The sequence below is a fragment of the Narcine bancroftii genome, chromosome 10 (assembly GCF_036971445.1).
Source record: "Narcine bancroftii isolate sNarBan1 chromosome 10, sNarBan1.hap1, whole genome shotgun sequence".
Classification (NCBI taxonomy): Eukaryota; Metazoa; Chordata; class Chondrichthyes; order Torpediniformes; family Narcinidae; genus Narcine; species Narcine bancroftii.
Genome location: NC_091478.1, coordinates 2,969,518 through 2,989,489, shown reverse-complemented (window position 1 = coordinate 2,989,489; position 19,972 = coordinate 2,969,518). Strand labels below are relative to the sequence as shown.

Sequence of the window (19,972 nt, the reverse complement as noted above, 5' to 3'; positions counted from 1 at the left end):
GATTCATCTAGAAATCAAATCTACTAAGAAGTATTCTCTTATTTTGTTAGTTGGACCATCATTACCTTTTTCTGCCTCGAGATTAACAGATAATTTTGTGGTTAAACATACGATGAGAATTTGGTTTCAATTTAGAAAACACTTTGGTTACCGTAGTCTGACTTTGGAAAAAATTAGATGTTCTACTACTGAAATGAATTTTAACTTTGTAAGTTTATGGGGTCCTTTTCTTAATTATTTTCATAATTTATAAGGCTACTTAGATTCCGTTTAGTGAATTGGCTATTTCCTTTTTTACAGTAGTGGAGTATGCATGTTCAACCAAACCCTTCATAAGGGCGAGGTTAGATTATTAGTATAACCTTTTTCTGCCTTTTGGTTCTGTATCATAATTTATTTGTAGTTATATCTACCAATATAGTTATTTTGCGGGATATTTACTATTGTTATCATTACCTATGTATCATTTACTGCTAAAACATAATAAAAATATTAAACAAGAACAAATTAAAATAAATAAGATTAAAATATGTAAGTTTAAAATTGTAAAAGTAAATATAACACATAAATCTTTGGTGAAGATGGGATCAAATATTCAGCCAGTAGAGTGCCTTGGTCAGGCTTTGCTCGTAGCAGCTTTTGAATTAAAGTTGTGTGATATGGAAATGGTGTGGCCCAGAATGAAGAGCTGGATGATGCCGCTCACTGTTGGGGTGACTTTCTCCTTGTCCCTGTCTAGTAAGAGGAACCTATAGGTGCAGCAACGGATAAATGTTTTCAAAGAAGGTGACTGAAAATAAAGTAAAATGCTTTAAGGTTTATATACTAATGCAGGTGAAGTTTGTCCAGTACAAGCATTTGTAAAGCATTTGTCTTTTGCCTTTTAAATTGCTTATTCTTAATGCAGGTGTATTAGTTAGGGATGTAAAAGTAAGTCTCAAGCAACCGTAAAATACACTTATCTGGCATCTTCAAATCCCTAGAGGTGCCGGATACATTAACATTAAGAGATACAAAATATCGATCCATATAGAAGGTGAAGTCAACTCTGAGCGCAGAGAAATGTAAACAAGGAGTAATCACTTTGCTTCATTTGGATCTGTAACAAATCATTTCAATTCAATGGATGAATTTTTCTTGTTGTTGGCTCTTAGATTTTTATCTTAGTATTTGCTCTAAATATTTGCACTTTTTTTCTCCAGGTTGGTGATTTGTAAAGGCCAAGTATTCTAGAATCTTTGGTCAATAGTGAGAGTCCTTATGTATCAAATGGATTGAGCTATGACTATTCAATCATGTGCCGCATAATGTCCCTTCGGGCAATGTGCGACCGCGTATATGTCCATCATCCCATAAGGTTATAATAGAGCTTAGAAATCCCAACTGGTGAACAGGACATGGTGGCTTCCCACACGCAACATGTGAATCTCATGTCTCTTGTATACAAGGTGATTGCGCCAGCAGGCGTGAAATGGTACACTCCTAGATAACCTAGAATATATATGTCTGGATAGTCATAATAAATGCCTGTGTTACTATAATATGGTGTTCGCACAGCGTCTGAATTGCATAATGTCCTATTTCACAGAACGAATCGTGGATGTTACTTTCAGCCCAGTTGGGAACATATGGCATCCAATTTGAAACATATAAACCACTCCAATTACTAAATCATGAAATGTGTGGCTCTATTAAAGTGAAGCATTTTGCAAATAGTGAAAAAAAATTCCTATCTTAGTTTTCTGATCTTGCTTCTATTTCTGCTGCTACTACAGGCAGATCTCACTCTCAGAGTCTTGCAACCCAGAATGAGACCATTCAACCCATCATGTCCATGCCAGTTCTTTATTAGATCTATATTACAGACATGGTCACTGCTCTTCCCCTACTATCTAGTTTCCTTTACAAATAACATGTTACCTCAATTACAGCTCTAATTATAGTCCATGAGTTTTAAATTATGAAGTTATTTAGGGTGTGAAAGGCTACCCATAATTGCAATATATGCACACATGTAAATAGTAGGAGAGTTTGAACTAAGCGAGATATGCCATGTTTTAGCCTTTGTCGATGCCTCCTAGTGATTCCTGTGTTCTTTCCAATTAAAAGAACAGGTAAGAATACCTGTACATACACCTGTTCCAAATTCAGGACAATAATGCAAAAAATAAACTTCCCATGAAAACAAATCAAACTGGATTTTGTGTCCACAGTGGGGATGACCACATTGGCAGTTTCAGATGCAGGCAACCTGGCTAAGGAGTGGCACCAGACCTTGAACCTGCACAGACAAGTTTGCCCATGGAGAAATGTACCAGTCAGAACTCTGCACAAGAAACGGAAGTTAAATGGATTGAGAGGCATCTTGGCAAGTGCTTCGGGTCACGACTGGCAGAATTGCCATTGAGAAGAGCACGGCTCCATAGATAAGATGCAGTGTGCATGTGACCATGGTGTGGGAAAGGTCCAGACAGCCAAACATAATTAATTCGTTGAATCAAACGGTTCATCCATTGATTTAAATAAGCAAAGAAACAACAGGAAACTTTGTACATTCCAGTTTAATGTCATTAGTTTTGTCAGGAATGACCTCAGGAGAAGAAGATTAAAGGACTGTTCAGAATCAAGCTGAAGACTTTGATACCTGAGCTTTTTGCCTCAGAATATGCTGAAATGTTTCGCAGAGCAAATAAGACAGTGAAAATTTGTGGTACTGGTGAGAAAGCATCTGCAAAAATGATTCTGAGCAGAAAGGCAGGAAAGCTGTTGAAACATAAAGTGTAATAATCTTTTACCATCATGAAAAGAATGATCTTGCATCAGTAGGAGGTAAATCAAAAGTTTTCAGATCATTTCAATTTCAAACTCTCAGAAGTGGTAGAGAGCTACATATTTGGAATTAAGAATCAGAAGATGTGTCTCAGCATTTCATTATTGGAACTCGTTATGGAACTCACATGCATGGGACGTCAGATAACAGGTTTTTATTGTGGGACACATTTATGCTTCTCACTCTTTAACACCCTGTGAACAGAATTATGGACAACTGGAAAAGGAAGAACTGGCCAAATTTTTTGGTGTCAAAAGATTACATTAATATCTATATGGCAGGAAGTGACAGACAACAAGCCACTGAGTTTAATCTTGGGCCTGAAGAAAGGCATTCTGGTACTAGCAGCCACAAGAATTCAAAGATGGGCAATGCAGCTCGCAGCATACGATTATGATCTAAAACCAAGTCTAGGGAAGGGAAAGTGCCATGTGGATGCTTTGTTGCACCTACCTCTACCAGAGACAGAACAAATAGAAGGATTGATCAACTGGACAGCAGAGCCACCGCCATTAAATCAAGAGCAACTTCGACCTTTGCCAATTATAGCAAAAACTATGAGTAAAGAGGCACGAAATGAGGCGACCCCATCCAAGATCCTGTAATTAAATGGATTGCCCGAAGCTGAGAGGATTAGGCCCGAATTAAAATCTTATTACTGCAATGCAGTAAGATATCAATTGAAGAGGATTGTTTATTGTGGGGAACAAGAACAATCCCAAGAAATGGAAAGCCACCACGTTAGCCGAACTCCACAACAATCATCCAGGGATTGTCCGAATGAAGTCCTAGTGTGCATGCATATCTGGTGGCCCTCAATGGACATGGAACAGACCGTGAGAGGATGTCACATTTGCGAAGAAATGCAACCTAAAGCACCTCAAGCCAAAGCTAAACCCCTGGAAATCGCCTTCACATTCCTCATTGATTTTGCGGGTCCATTTATGGGTGAAAGCTTTCTGATTGTGGCGGATGTGCACACTCAAAATGGCCTATGGAACCCCAAATCTTTTGCAGAAGCAAAAAACAATTGAGAGACCTTATAAGGAGTATTTTCGCAATGTACAGTTTGCCAATATAACTGGTCACCACAATTTGTATCTGATACTTTCAACCATATATAACCAATAGAAGACACATCTTATCAGCTCCCTATCATCCGAGTACCAATGGAGAAGTGGAACGCTTATACCCACTTTTAAAAAAGCCATGAAGGCCCAGACATCATCGAACATAATGTGACATCACAGGATCACAAATTTTCTGTTATACAGGACAACCCTCCCCTCTACAACAAAACGCATGCCGGCAGAACTGATGTTTGGATACAACTTGAGAACTGTACTCTCCGCAGTACACCCAAACATGGGGCATTGTATCCAGCAATCAACATCTCTTGGTAAACCAACGAACTCCAGAAGTTGGGCAACAAGTTTTGTTAAGAGATTACCGAGAGAATAAAGAAACATGGATAAGAGGAGTGCTTCTAAAAAAACTGAGCCCATGTTCACAATCTGTTCTGGTGGGAGAAATGGTATGAAAACGACACATTGACCAATTGAGAGCAATAGATACTCTGGGGTCTGTTTCTAAGGTGCACGATCTCTTTGACACACCAGATCCAGAGTGGGTTTATGCCAACGAGGACACGTTGGATCTGACCCCGTTACTGCTTCCAGAGATACCCTCAATGTTGGGTACACAGGAGAGTGATGAGCTGCCACTGGATGTCCCAACAGTAACTACTCAATCTCTAGGGTCAGCCGATGAGGAAATGGTACTTTCTATTGCAACACCAGTAGTTTCTCTGGAAAGATCAAAGGGTTCTCCTGAGAGGTCAAAAAGTCTTTCATCGCCGAGGAGATCTAAACATGAGAAGTGTTCTCCATTACATCTGAAGGACTATTTCCCATGATTGATTGAGAAGTACTGTGCTTAGTAATTTACTTGTTGGTATGCTTAGTTTAGTCTTAGTTTTTTTGGGGGCGAAGAGTGTTATGGAACACGCATGCGTGTGATGTCAGATAGCAGCTTTGTACTGTGGGACACAGTAGGATCATTTAAAATTAAATTAAGAACACAAAGGATTAACCACAGTGGGAGGAATATACAACAGAATTTTCTAAGTATGTTTATTGCTTGCCTTGTTTGTTTCTGGTTTAATCAATGAGCAATTTTGATGAAAGTTATTTAAAGCACAAATCACATCTTTGATCTTGCGTGCAAAATTACATTATCTTTGGAAATGAAAAAAGTCTCCCTCAGGAATTAAATACAGTAAGAATTTTACAGAAGAGTGGTAAAGACTAGAAATGACGAGGATAATCTAAAGCACATGGATGGGTCCAGAATGAATTTATTGTCATGTAATGGACAAGTATTATGGTCAAGGTAGTTTTTTTTTTTAATTTGAATTTTCAACAGAAGTCTTTCAAGGTACCATTGACAGATATGGATCATTGTCTAAAGCTAAACAATCAAATGCCATAAGTATTGAAGAAGAAACACTTAGAACTGTCTGGGTGATATAACAGGTATCGTAGAAAAGTCAAAACAAGAAAGTGGATATTTGGACAGTAGGTTGTGCTTTTGGCTTGAAAGTAGTTGCAAATTTATTGAAAGCATTGAAACCTGCAGAACTCTGATCATTTTTAGACATTGCAGAGTGGAAACTTCTGCTGCATCTCACAGCATATTGGTTACTGAAGGATATCAAGAAAACCATTTCAAGCAGAATACACCAAAAGGCAGTTAACTATTGCTGGAAGAGTGTTGCGAGAAACAAAAGTACATTGCAATTTTAAAGTATGGAGCAGGAACTATTCTTAGTCAGGTAATGGACAGGGTCAAGGAGAACTTATTGCAATTGCATTGTGCGCATTGATAAATGTGGCTCAGATGAGGAAAGAGACATTATTGTCTTTTGAGTGAAAGCATTTCTTCAGTTCCTATTGAGCAGACCCTTTATAAAAGTCACAGACCATAAGCCTTTGTGAACAATTTTTAGTCTTAGTCAGCCTTGAGGAGCTTGTAGTTAAGTAAACAATCTGCCAAAGTTGAAGAACCAAGCTGGCAAAAGCACCATTGCAAAGTTAAAATTGGTCAAGATGACCTTCCCAAAAAGTACACAGCAAGAAGGCGATTGAAAACATTTGACTGTTCTGGGATAGTTATTTAAAATGGATCAAAGTGGAACATAATGACTTGCCTTCCACAACAGCGTAAGAACTAATTTCCATTTTTTCACATTATGTGTATTAATTTTTACTGGGGTATTTGAGACAAGATTATGAAGCAGATCATCCAGATGCAGAAATATCCATGAGAGTCATCAGAGAAGGAAGAAACATTCAAGCCGTGCTGAAGTTTAGCAATGATTCATCAGCAAATTGTTTGCTCAACTACAAAATGGCTGCACATTTCACCTCAAATGATACTCCTATTCAATTAGTTATACTTAGAAGACTCAGAATGTAAGTGAGTTTACTCCCAGTTCGATCTTTGAAGAGAAGGTATTTACAATTGTCGTTTGGTAAGAATACCTTGTGTTGGCATCATGTATTGTGGGGCTCAAGGGGGAACTGATGTCAAGATTGGGGACACATGGAGGGGTTGAGCTAATGATTGGATGAATAAGTGGAGAGGCTCCTCAAAGAGTCTCGATTTTAATTTAAAGTAAGTTTCAGAGAGCCAAATTTCCTAAAAGCAGTCTCTTTGGATTGTGACCCACCTGACCAGATGCCTCTTAAGTTTTGCCAAAGCAAGTCTCATATTAATTGTGAAAGCCTGCATCTGTGACTGAGTTTTCCTGGAGGATTACATATTTCAGGCCATTGTTCATGCTCATATGCTCCAAACATGTCAAAAACTGCAGGTTCAAAAACAAAATATTGAACTTTGAGATTGTTACAGTTTATCAAAGTGTCACATAAATGGGCATAATATGATAAAAAGGACATAGGTTTAAGGTGAGAGGGGAAAGATTTAAAAGAGACCTGAGGGGCACTTCCTTCACACAGAGGGTGGTGGGTATTTCGAATGAGCTGCCAGAGGAAGTGGTGGAAATGAGACAGTAGTAATTTTTAAAAGACAGCTATATGGATGGGAAAGGATATGGGCTGAATTCAACAAATGGGACGAACCTATCAGCGTAGACAAGATGAGCACAAGGGCCATGCTGTAAAACTCGATGACAATATGACTGCAATTTCTCACCTTTTTCTGAATAAAAACAGAAGATGCTAGAAATACTCAGCAGGCTTGGTAGTATCCGTGAGGAGAGAAAAAGATGTTACTAACCTGAACATTTACACTTTTTATGTCAAATTTTTGACATCTGATTTTGCTTTTGAATTACCTATTTTCTAAACATTATGACTGACTCGTAGAAGATCTGATCTCTGGCAGAATGTGAATCCTGGATATTTAGGGATTGCAGCCTCAATGACTCATTCAAATTGAGGGCTGGTTTTATTCCTCAATGGAGAAGAAAGTTGATAACTTTTATATCTCTTGTGTCATTCCAACTATCAGTACTGTCCTCCATTTAAAATACAACAGTGAGCATTGTAAGGAGAGCATATTAAAATAAGCTTAGCACATGCCCTTCTGTCTGGAACTGACTTGTTATGTTCTAAATTGTCAAACAAAAAACCTATTCATTTCTGCCCTAATTGGGAGATCTGTAATTGGGGAATATGACAGAGTTCAACTGCACTATGTACTGTCTGCCAGGTCCCATAGTGTATGCTTTATAAAATGCTCTTCAATTCAGAAGCAGAATATCATTAACTTTGTAAGTGGATGAACACAATGGACATGCAATTTAATTAACTTCTAACATTGTATGTTGGAAGGTAGACAAAATGAAATTATGCACATATTTCTCAATAATGCAGGCAACCTTGAAAGGGCTTGATTGAAGTAGGTCAGACTGGGGTACTGCTTTGTCCAATTATTTCATATTTACTTGAACTCTAATTTTTTTAAACTTCTGTAGTTTATAAATCAATCATGTTTAAAAGTATGACATTTCCAAAGATTCTCTGAAACTCAGAGCAGTTTAATATGAGTGTATCCTGTTACCATCAAATGTGCTTTTTTATAGGAATGACCGCAATGATATTAAATGAAATGGGCAATAGGATTAACCCTGATTCTTATGTCCCTGAATGGAATATGAAAATCTGCAGTGGCTTAGACACTAGTTTCAAAAATCTGGTGTACCTTTATATTTATTAATTTCTCTTCTGAAAACAGCAACTCGGACTGCACATTTTGCAATACAGTTCAATAATACATTAATAGTACGTACCTTGTCTGATAAGCTCAATTCAGCGGATGATAAATAGCCTGCAGCCTATCTTTTTCTAAATAAAAATTGATGGATTGACATCAATGTGAGCCATGTCTGCTTGCTGGCCACACCTTTCATTGTTAACATGTAACAGAAGCAACAGCTGGATATTTAGTTTGTAATTATTGAAGATTTTTTTTCCTGTTAACTCTTCATACAGTTGACACAACTGATATTAATAATTTACAAGAATTAGAAATTTTCCAATGGACTTTTGCTGATGAATTCATCTATAAATTACTGTCTGGCATTTCATTTTTATGCATCAGGCATCACCCATAGGAATTATTTTTAATATTAGCATGAATTGAATCTTGCCATTTCTTCCAATTTTCTCAGTTGAATTCATTTTTCACCAGCTCCTCTCAGCGGATGGAAGACTTCCATCTGGGCGGCTCCTTTTTGCAACATCACGATATCTCAACACTGTCATTGATAGAGGAGACGTCCTGATAGGATGACTCACCTGCGACAGGTGAAGATGAGATCAATACCTGGGCATTGGGACAAATGTATAGACGTGACTCTGTCCTGTCACTGAACCTTTGCTGCGGAGGGCCTCAGGAGTGAATGAGAGTTGCTTGGAAATCCATTTGGATCTATTTCTTGATTGATGAATGTTCTGAACAGTATTCATCATTGCTCTTTATTTACTTGCAACGGTTTGAGAATCCATTCTGGATTCAGTAGCATACCAGTGAATTCCAAACCAAAACCTGTACCTCAGATTTTTTTCCAATTTTACATTGAGTAACGTAGGGATGAAGAGCAGTGAGGACATCCAGTTTGGATGGAAAGATTAAAACCCTACATCAGAATTGCAACTAAATAAGTGGCACATGCAGTTTCTCAGCATTAGTTTGTCGCTCAGCTTGTTACACATGCTGCTTGAGATAAACAAGGAAGCTAAATGAAATGCAGGGAAGTCAGCAGAAAGAGACAAATAATAGAGATCTCCTCCTAATTCTGAGACAGAGAAATGGATGGTGTAATGGTTTGGCAGCTGCATTAAGTGAATGAATTCTAGATAAGATATAGTTTTCTATAATATCACATAAAACATCATTTAACTATATGATCGTGTTTATTTCTGTCTGCAGTTAATGCAATTACTCATTTTCTCCTTTTGGCCCTACTCGGAAGTTAATAGATGGATTTTACTAATGGAAAATTAAGTAGAACTACTGACAGTGAGGTTTATAAATATGTAAAATATAGTTTTAATTATTTCAAATGAAAATGGCAGAAAATCAATGAAATGAAACGTGACAAACATACAATTGACATATGCTATTGTTAAGAGATCAGGGCGATGTTGGCAGAGCATTTTCTAATTAATAGTTTTAATTGCAATGACTCATTAACTTCTAACATTGTATGTCGGAAGGTAGAGAAAATGAAATTATGCACATATATGTAATGACATGCAACATATTAAAAAAACATTGCTTAATTTTAGAGTGAACTTTGACTTCTAAATACTTGCATAGTTACACATACATTTGGCAATTTATTTCATTGTTTGTCACCTGCTGTTAATTATAGACTGAGTTAAGTACACAAGTTTTTCATGATCTGTATGTGTATTTTATGTCTTCATAAATTGTGTGTTTATTTCCCAAAATTCATATGAAAACTGTGAGTCAGGAATAATAGTCTGTCTCACCGGGTTGCACAGTTTAAGATGTGCAATTGTCCAGGTTGGCAATTCCATTTAGAATTGACGGTGTACTGTTGTCTTCCTTGCACTTTTCTGCCTTAACTGCTGTCTAGCTGTTTGACAGTTTGTTAGTTGAGACTTGGTTCAAAAATGAAATGCTACCAAAGCAATTTAAGACATCAAACAAAGAAAAATTTGACAGAGTGTGGACTGGCAGCAAAGTGATTACCTGATTTCTGAATAAACTAAAAGGAGCCTCAATGCATTTGGCCTTTAAAGATTTCAGACCAGCGAGAGGTGGACGGTAAATGTTCTCTAATGACCATGGTCTACCTACCACAAGATGTAAAAGAGTTGGCACTGGTGGAGGTTTAATTATATTGTTGATTCACAAAATTATTTAAATGCTGTATTATAGATAGTAATGGACTCACTAACATAAAATCTATTGACTAAGGAGAATTTGACAATCATAAAATAAATAAAAGTCAAATATTACCTTATAAATGATATTATTTGTCAACTAGATAGTCTTGTTAAAGGGTCTCAACCAGAAATGGTAACTGACCACTTCTCCCCAAGGATTTTTGCCAGTGTTTCCAGCAGCTCGTTGTTTGCCCAAGATTCCAGCATCTGCAGTTTTGAGTTTCTCCAGACATTTGCCTTATTTATGTTTTCATAAATGGATTTGTGATAGCCTAGTGGTTAAGCACAAGGCTATTACAACACCAGTGACCCGGGTTTCAAACTGTAATTGTCTGTAAAGAATTTGTACGTTCTCCCTGTGACCACCTGCATTTCCTCTGGGTGCTCTGGTTTCCTCCCACACAGGTGTAATTGGGCTTCACAGGCCCGTGGGCCAGAAGGGCCTGTTACTCTGTTGTATCTCTAAATTAAAGGTGCTTAAAACTGTACAAACATCAACCTCAGCCTTTGCAGCTCACTGAAATGGAGGCTGAGCTTTTCCAAAGCAATTCATGGATGATGTCATCCCAGATTCATTGGGCCAACACATTAAGCCCTCAATATCTGGAGTAAAAGTGTTTGGGTATAGGAATATGCAGTGCTTGATATCATAATTTGTGAAAAAGCTGTTTTTGTTTTGAACTATGATATCAGGAAAATTTTTATGAGTTTTTCCGGGCGGCAGTAGCAGTGCCATTGGCAAAGCCAAGCATTCATTGCCCATCCATAATTGTATGGGAGATAATGGTGGTGAGCTACCTTCTTACATGACCACATGTGAGGGTGGAAGGTGTTCCCATGGTGCTATGGGATAGGGAGTGTGAGGATTTTATACCATTGAAGGAATGACAATATATTTCCAAATCAATATAGCCTGCAAATGGGAAAACCTTCAGGTTTTGAAGTTCCCATGCAATCAAGTTAACAGATGTCCCTTCTATTTTCCAACTGTTACCATTCCTTGGCATGACACTGATCACCTGAATATTTCCTGTGGAAATGCATTCGGTTTTTCATTACTGAAGCTGCATTATCTTCTGTCTATAAAATATATACTCGTCTGTGAAATGGACAAAAACGACTTACCCACTTTTATAATCTTTATAATCTAATGATATGTGTAGTCCCTTAAAGTATCCACCAAAGTTTTGTGACATTTGGAATTCATCTCAGTAGAAAACAATTCCAATGTTTTTTTTTGTATCCTGGGCCCATGTTTTGCATATCTTCTTCAGGCATTAATCTTAAATATTGATGTTATTTAAATCTATTATGATATTAAAAATCAAGAAGCAGAAAAATTATAACCAATTTAGAGTGCTACAACAGAGACTATCTACCAGAAAGATATGTGCTGCAGTCTTGATTCGTTGTTAGTTTAATAGTGTGTAACTTATGACAAGGATCCCCATGGTAAGACTCATTCAGAAAGTCATGAGCCATGGGTTCCATGGAACCTTGGTTGTGTGGATTCAGAATGAGCTTGCCTGCAGAAAGCAAACGGTAGTAGTAGATGGAACGTGTTCTACCTGGAGGTCAGTGACCAGTGGAGTTCTGCAGGGATCTATTTTGGGACCCATGTTCTTTGTGATTTTTATTAATGACCTGGATGAAGAAGAGGTAGGATGGGTAGAAAGTTTGCAGATGACAGAGAAAGGTGTTGTGGATAGTGTAGAAGCCTGTTGAGGGTAACAAAAGGATATTGAAAGGATGTGGAGTTGGGAGTAGAAGTGGCAGATGGAGATTATTTTGTATTAATATGATGTGAATCATTTTGGAATGTTGAACTTCAAAGCTGAGTACATGGTTAATGGCAGGATTTATAGCAGTGTAGAACAACAGAGGGACCTTGGTGTTCAAATCCATACATCTCTCAAGGTTGCTGTGCAGGTTGATAGGGTAGTTAAGAAGGCTTATGGTATGTTGGCTGTCATTATTGGGGGGGATGTGAGTTCAAGACCATGAGAGAAAGTTGCAGCTCTATAAAATCTAATTAGACTACAGTTGAAATTTTGTGTTCTGTTCAGGTCGCCTCATTACAGGAAGTTTGTGGAAGCTTTGGAGAGGGTGCAGAGGTGATTTACCAGAATGTGGCCTGGATTGGAGAACATGGCTTATGAGTCAAGGTTAATAGAGATAGGGTTTTCCTTGTTGGAGTAAAGAAGGATGAGAGGTGACTTAATGAAGATCTATAAGATTATGAGAGGCATAGATAGGGTGGAGAGGCAGCCCTTTTTTCTGGTGTGATAGAACCAAAGACTAGAGAACATCTGCATAAGGTAAGGGGAGAAAAGAGGAGGCCACACCTCAGGGGTAAATCTTTTTAGACAGAGAGAAGTGGGTGCCTGGAATAGTGTTAGGTGGTGGTGGAGGCTGGTAAAATAGGTACATTTAAAAGAATCAGGCACATGGATGTAAGAAAAATCAAGGGTTATGGGTATAAGGCAGGGAAGGTTTAGATTGTTATGTTGCTTTGTTCAAGTTGGCACAAAATTGTGGGCCAAGAGCCTGTACTGTGCTGCAAGACTAATTTTATTCTAGCACTATGTTAACACCATGTTCTAGCACTAAATTTGCAATGCTTTTTTCTTAACCAATTGTTCAAATTCCATTGTCGTAAGAGTACTATTTCATTGTAAGTGTAATGCAGGTGTTTGTGGCAAATCTGCTTCGAAATTTGTCTGAGTTGACAGAGCCAAATGTGTGGTAATGATGTCACATTGTTTCCCTGCATCACAGATTCAGTTTCATAAACTTCAACAGAACTGAATTGTGCAAATAGAGGGAATGTGTGGCACCGTTAAATAATACATTTGATGCCCCTGCTTGGTCATGAATTTCTATACTGATTAGTGTCATACAGCAAAAAGGTAGACCTCTTAAAATTTTAGTAAACTATTATTTTCAACGTAAAGTTGAAATTAAGGTAACAGCAAAGTTTTTATTCATTTTCCAGTTAATGACTGTCACTACCCAGCCAGCATTTATTGCCCATACCTCATTGCATTTGAGATAATGGTACTGTCCACCTTCTTGAACCACTGAAATCCTCCTTGTTACTTGTTAATGGAGCCAAGCATCAGGATGATCCTCAAATATTTATGTCAAACATGGAGCAATGTCAACATTTTTAACAGATCATAATCCTGTTTCTGACATTTCTTCAATTCAGTTTTTCATTCTTTTTACTGAAGCTCAGGGAAAGAGAAAAATAAATAGCAAGTGTTTCCTACTTTATTTTCAGAGTCTGGACTCTGTGAGAAAGCCAGGATTATTGCTTATCCCCTAATTGCTGTTTAGAAAGTTGCGGTGAGCCACTAGAAATCCTGCACCTCTTCTGGGGCTATTGGCTAGAGTGTCCCTGGAGTTCAACCTGAGGTACTAAAGTGCTTGTCATATGCCCCAATTCATGATGAACTGTTGCTCGGAGGGGAGCTGCAGGTTATGGTGCCCTTCTCCTTCCTAGTGGTAGAATAAGTGATTTTGGGAGGTATTGTCAAAGAGAAGAGGGAAACATTTTCAACGTCACCAGACATTGAAAATACTTTGAAGTGGAGTAAGAAACGAGACAGATGCTGGAATCTAACTCTACAGCAAAGTCTCTTTAAGGCGTACTGGCTTTGAAGATGTTGTCCTCTGCGTGATGGGTGTTCTGTGAATCCCTCTCTCATCTTTTGGCCCAATAAATTGGAGTAATACACAACAATTTCTGTGAAAACAATGCAGAATAATGTGTTTTTTATCAACTGAAGAAACAAGTAAAAGTTGCCCAACAGCTTCAGAAAATGGAATGCAGATCGGAGCTAATGGTGAACTCTATGAGAATATGCAATGAGTCCTTTGGACATTATGATTTAAAACGCAGCCTTGCACATCCTTTCATTTTTGTTCACAGGCAAACGATTATAAATACACAAGAGCTTGATGGATAGTCATTACTGTCAAAGCACAAAATGGCAGGACCATTTCTTTCGAGATTCGAGCACTAATCACTTGGCAAAGGTTTTCTGTCTTTATATTAGAATCAATACATTCTTGTTCATTTCAACACTATTATCAGATTTTTTAAATCAAAAGCAATGTGAAGCATTGTTTAACACAAAATAACCAAGCAATCACTCACTCACCAATTTTCTCAGGAATCATACCACCACTTTCTTTTTCCCTCCTCATTTCCAATCCGCTTTCCCACACTGTCATCGGTTTCAACCCAGAATGTCCAGTTCCTTTATATTAAGCATGATTCTTTTACCTCTCCTGGTATATGAAGACCAGTTTGCATCAGAAATATGCTGATGTTTGCAGTTAATTTAACTTGTACACTTGCAGAGTTGTTTTCTGAAAGATGAAAGTTTTCCCTTTAAATTTCCCATATGCTGTTTGTCTTTTACCGATTTAAAATGAACTCCATTGTAGTTCTAGCCCTTGACAATGTCAACAAGGTGGTGAAAGAGTATCCCTGTGGTGTCTACAATATGATCATAACATACTTCATAAGGGTTGAAGTAATAACAGAAAATGCTAACAGGCACTCGACAGGACCAGTAGCATCTCTGGAAAATGAAATAGAATTGAAGTTTAGGATCAAGACCTTTTGAGAGAACACTTTCATTTTCATAACAATTAGTTAACATTTTTTTTGAAGTGTGAATATTTGTGATAGTTTGACTCAACTTGAAACAGTAATTTACCATAAATGGAAAGCAGGCATTATTTGATAATATGGAGGCAGATGTACTAAATTTGGGGCATTTTGATGCTCTTTCTCATTCAGAAAAAGATTGAATATTGTTCACCCTATTGCATTTTGAAACCTGAAACATTATTTCATGAAGCCATTATGATATCCAAGCAAAGTAAGAGTTTTGTTATTTATACTATATTTTCTGACCTCAAAATGATTCTTCTCAATATTAAAAAATGTTTTCATATACCTGAAACTGTTCTTATCTTGGAAGACATTCACATTGAGCTATCTGACAAGCTACTCAAGGGTTCCTTCATTTGCCACCTTCATAAAACTCAGTTTGGAGTAGTTAAATCGTGAGAAGAAATCCTCATCTATTAAATGTATAACAGTATTTTGTGTTGCATGAACTAATATGTCAAGGAGATGGACAGGACCTCATGTTTGGGCTTTTGACAAATCACCAAATGTTTAATCTCAAGATGTGCAGGTTCTCATAAATAATGCAGTGATTACTGAGACAGAATTCTGTCTCTGTTAAAATCTTTCGAACGAATGTGGTCAAAGAAAATAGTCAATTAAGTCTCTTCCTCTTGAGTTGCATGTTCAAGAGACTTTTTTAGCAAAGTTATGTATTTTATATGCCAGATGTTTTATATTCTCAGAACTAATAAAGAATCGAATGACATGAGCATTCTTGGGAAATAAAATAGTATTTTATCTGTTGGCTGTTTGTTAAAATCCATTGCAGATGCAGAAATATTGGCTATTTCACTCCACTTTTCAGATTCTGCTTTTTTTTTGTGCCTTGGTACAGTCCATTGGCGAAGAAAATACATCTATGATATAAGTTTTTCTTAAATAACAGCAATCCATTGATGTCTCATGGAACTCTGCTGTCTGTCTCTTGTTTGGATGTAACAAGAGAAGATTTAGTTTAGAGTATCACATTTGTGATTTTGAAATAGTGAAAGGATTGCAAGGGTAAGTAAATATATTTGTCACTAAGGTGCTGACTCTCAGTCCATCACTCAAATGGTGAAGGTGAGAGTATTGAAGTTGATTTTTAGGTAGTCAACCGTATCCCAATCATGAGAACAAGTGTCAACAAGGTCAAGGCGATGTCCGAGTGAAATAGTGGAATTGCACTTTGGTGAGCATTCCATAAATGAAAGTCCATTTGACCCTTGATTCGAAAACAGAAGGCCATTCAAAATATGAAGAGAATGAGATGCCTATCATTTCCCAATTTATCCTTGTCCTGTCCTATGTGTTCCATCTTAGAGTTCTTCATACAAATGAACCATTCTCATGTTATTTATCATAAAATACCTTCTGCAAACAGTCTAACAGGTTATCTCGAACATTCATACAGACAAGATAAGAACACAATAACAGACTCTAGGATTGCAATGAAAAGAAAGACCCGTGATCACAAAACAAGGGCAGCATAATCGCTCAGTTATGGGGTTCATTTAAGAGCCTGATGGTAGCAGGAAAGAAGCCCCATCACTATCTTTAAACCTGTTGGTGAGTGTTTTCACTGTCTTAAGCCTTCTCCCCAATGGGAAGAGGGAGGGGAGAGTGTATCTGGAGAGTAAAGGTAAAAAGATAAAGGTAACGGTTTCATTGTTGTCCCATAATACTACATTTAGAATGTAGCATACAGGAACTTCTTTAATCGTTGTCTATGGCCTGTCTTCCTTTGCAGGAGATATAAATGAAGTCCATGGAGGGGAGAGAATTTTGAACAATTGTTGGGAGGTGCATCTACCAGCTTCTGTAGCTTTCCTATGATTTTGAGCTAAACAACTCCAATAATCAGGCTCTGATGCATCCAGCAAGTAGCTTTCAATGGTGGACTTTTTTTTTAAGTTCTAAGGGACAATTGGGACATGCTGAAGTTCTTGAGTGTTCTAAGAAAGTAAAAGTGTTGATGTACTTACTTGACCATCAATGTGTTTATCCCAGGTCAGGTCATCAAAGATATTTATTCCTAAGTTACCTACTACTTTGACTCCAGCACCATTAATGTGGACTGGGGTGTAGACTTTGTCCCCTCTCCTGAAGTCACTGATCCTTTCCTTTGTCTTAGTGATGTTGAACAAGAGGTTATCTTTGCACCAATATAAATTCCTGGGAGTCACTCTCTCTGAGGATCTCTCCTGGACCCAAAAAACTAATGTCATCATGAAGAAAACATATCAGTGCCTCTTCTTCCTCAGGAGTTTTCTGAGGATCAGTATGACATTGCACACTTCAATGGATGGGTAGTGCAAACTATGTTGATTGGCTGCATCATGGCCTGGAGGCACCAATACCTCTGAGCGGAAAGCCCACAAAAGGGTCATTGGCAAAACTCCTCCCAACATCGAGAAAAATCTACATGGAATGCTGGTTCTGGAGAGCAGCAGCAATAATCAAGGAGCCACACCACCTAATTTTCTACTAATTCCAAATAAATCCTTTATTCTATTTGTTAAAATCATTTATATATCATTATTTGCATTGTAGCATGACTATCAATAGAATACAGTTACATTTCATGATATGTCAATGAACCAATCAAATTGTTTCAAAAATGCCCAAAATGACAACTTGGGCAAAATAACAAATAAAAAGTAAAATCATATAAAGCACAATTTTCTCTCCCAATTAAAACGCATTTCTTTACTTTTAAATTCCCTCTTCTAATTTTTTTAACTTAAGGTGGCTTCTCTTCGGAATGGAGCTTTGAATGAATCTTTTCAGAAAAAATATAGGTGCATAGAAGTTGAAAGCTCTCTGGTGTTTGGGATGCAGAATCTTTTACTAAAGAGACTTACGCAGGTCCTGTCAGGCAGTCACAGTACGGCTGCAAAAAAAGGCACTCTCCTCCAATACTGTGGGCCAACCAACCCATCAGGGTAAGGGGAGAGGTGAGCCAATCAATTAATTTGCAGAAAGCAAAAGAACCACTGTGTGTTCTTGTCTCCAGAATAGAAAACATCTTTAAATTATCGCCACCTGATGGTTTTACAAAAATGTTTTCATTGTTTTATTTTTGTGCAATTGTTACATATATCAGACTTAAAACTTGTTTGTTTCTTTTTCAGGCTTTAGGAAATCTTTACTTTCTTCATGAGTCTTTGAAAAATACCTATCAATTTGATTTTAAAGGTAAGCTTTGGAGTACTGTATTATTCTAATAGTTACTAGATGCTGGTATTGCACTGGCTTAAGTACGACACCCAATAGCTTTTTACTGTTGGCGTGTTTGGCTTATTGCTTTACAAAACAAAGTAATTGCTGCACAATTAACAATTTTTTTCAAGAATCTCATAGTTACAACTTTTACAACAAGATTATTTGTACGTCAAATTATTTTGTGAATGAATTAAATTGCTGGACATGAAGAAAAGTAATTTGTGTCTATAACAATAAAAAAAATAAAAAAACATCTTTGTTGCTTTTTTAAATTTTTGAAGTAAAATATTTTTGTGGAATCAGGGAGTTGCCTGAATATGAAGCTTCTCTCAAAAAGAGCCTTTGTGATTACAATAATCATTCGATTGTATATGGCTCCTTTTTGAAATGTTGTTTCCCCTTTTTCACATTGCAATATTTATAAGCTTGTTTTATTTCCTTGTCAATGAAGAGATGATCAATTTAAATGTTTTGTTATGCCACATTTTGTGAAATATATATATTTAATTTTAATGGTCAAATCAACTTCAAAATAATTTACCTACACCTTATTAACTCAGGCAGAACTGACTCCTCATTCACTCCCAGAAGATAAAATATTTAAATGTATGACTAAGGTCCAAAAAGTTTGAACTTTTCAGTTCATTATTTGGGTATGGAATAGATGCAGTACATTCACCACGGTCTATGCAAGTACATTCACCACGGTCTATGCAAATACATTCACCATGGTGTATGCAAGATTGCACTCTGCTCGATCGTGTCATAAGGCTTCATGATCTTCACTCTCTCGATTAAATTGGCCCTTAACCTTTTCAACTTGAGTGGGAAAATCCAGATTTCTAAAGTCTCCCTTCATAACTATAACCCTTAATCCAAAGCAACAATGAATCTCTAAGGTGTTGCAGGTAACTGAAGCATATAAGGATAACCAAGGAGGTAGTGATGGCTGTGTTGAAAAAGATAAAGGTGGATAAATCTCTGGGACCGGACAAAATATTCCCAAGGACACTCAGGGAGGCTTGTGGACAGATAGTGGGGCCATTAACAGAGATATTTAGGATGTCACTGGCCACGGGGGTAGTGTCAAAGGATTGGAGGGTTGCGCATGTGGTTCCGCTGTTTAAGAAAGGGTCCAAATGTAAACCTGGGAATTATAGGCCCATGAGTCTGACGTCTGTGGTGGGCAAGTTGATGGAAAGTGTTCTGAGGGATGGTATTTTCAAATATTTGGAGGTACAGGGATTGCTAGGGAGTAATCAGCATGGTTTTGTCAGGGGTAGATCATGCTTGAGAAACCTGATTGAGTTTTTCGAGGGGGTTACAAAAAAGGTTGATGAGGGAAAGCTGTGGATGTTGTCTATTTAGACTTTAGTAAAGCTTTTGACAAAGTTCCCCACAAGAGGTTAGGAAAAAAGGTGGAGGCATTAGGTATAAATAAGGAGGTAGTGAAATGGATTCAGCAATGGTTGGATGGGAGGTGTCAGAAAGTAGTGGAAGAAAATTGTTTGTCCAATTGGAGGCCGGTGACTAGTGGAGTTCCTCAGGGATCGGTCCTGGGTCCACTATTGTTTGTTATATATATTAACGATCTGGAAGTAGGGGTGGAGAGTTGGGTAAGCAAGTTTGCGGATGATACAAAGATTGGTGGTGTTGTGCACAGTGAGGAAGATTACCATAAATTAAAAGGTGATTTAGGAAGGCTGGAGGTGTGGGCTGAGAAATGGCTGATGGAATTTAATACAGATAAGTGTGAGGTGTTACATTTTAGAAAGGCAAATCTAAATA

General features: G+C 37.5%; 1 protein-coding gene across 6 annotated transcripts in view; it reads left to right on the top strand.

The window, feature by feature from the left end:
* The window catches only part of LOC138744080 (inositol polyphosphate-5-phosphatase A), a 445,284-nt gene that overhangs the window by 279,789 nt on the left and 145,523 nt on the right, over window positions 1-19,972 (top strand). For all 6 annotated transcript variants that reach the window (XM_069899594.1, XM_069899596.1, XM_069899597.1 and 3 more), the window contains one exon: window positions 18,094-18,157. In XM_069899594.1, the coding sequence (XP_069755695.1) occupies window positions 18,094-18,157 (64 nt within the window). The remainder of the gene's footprint in view (window positions 1-18,093; window positions 18,158-19,972) is intronic.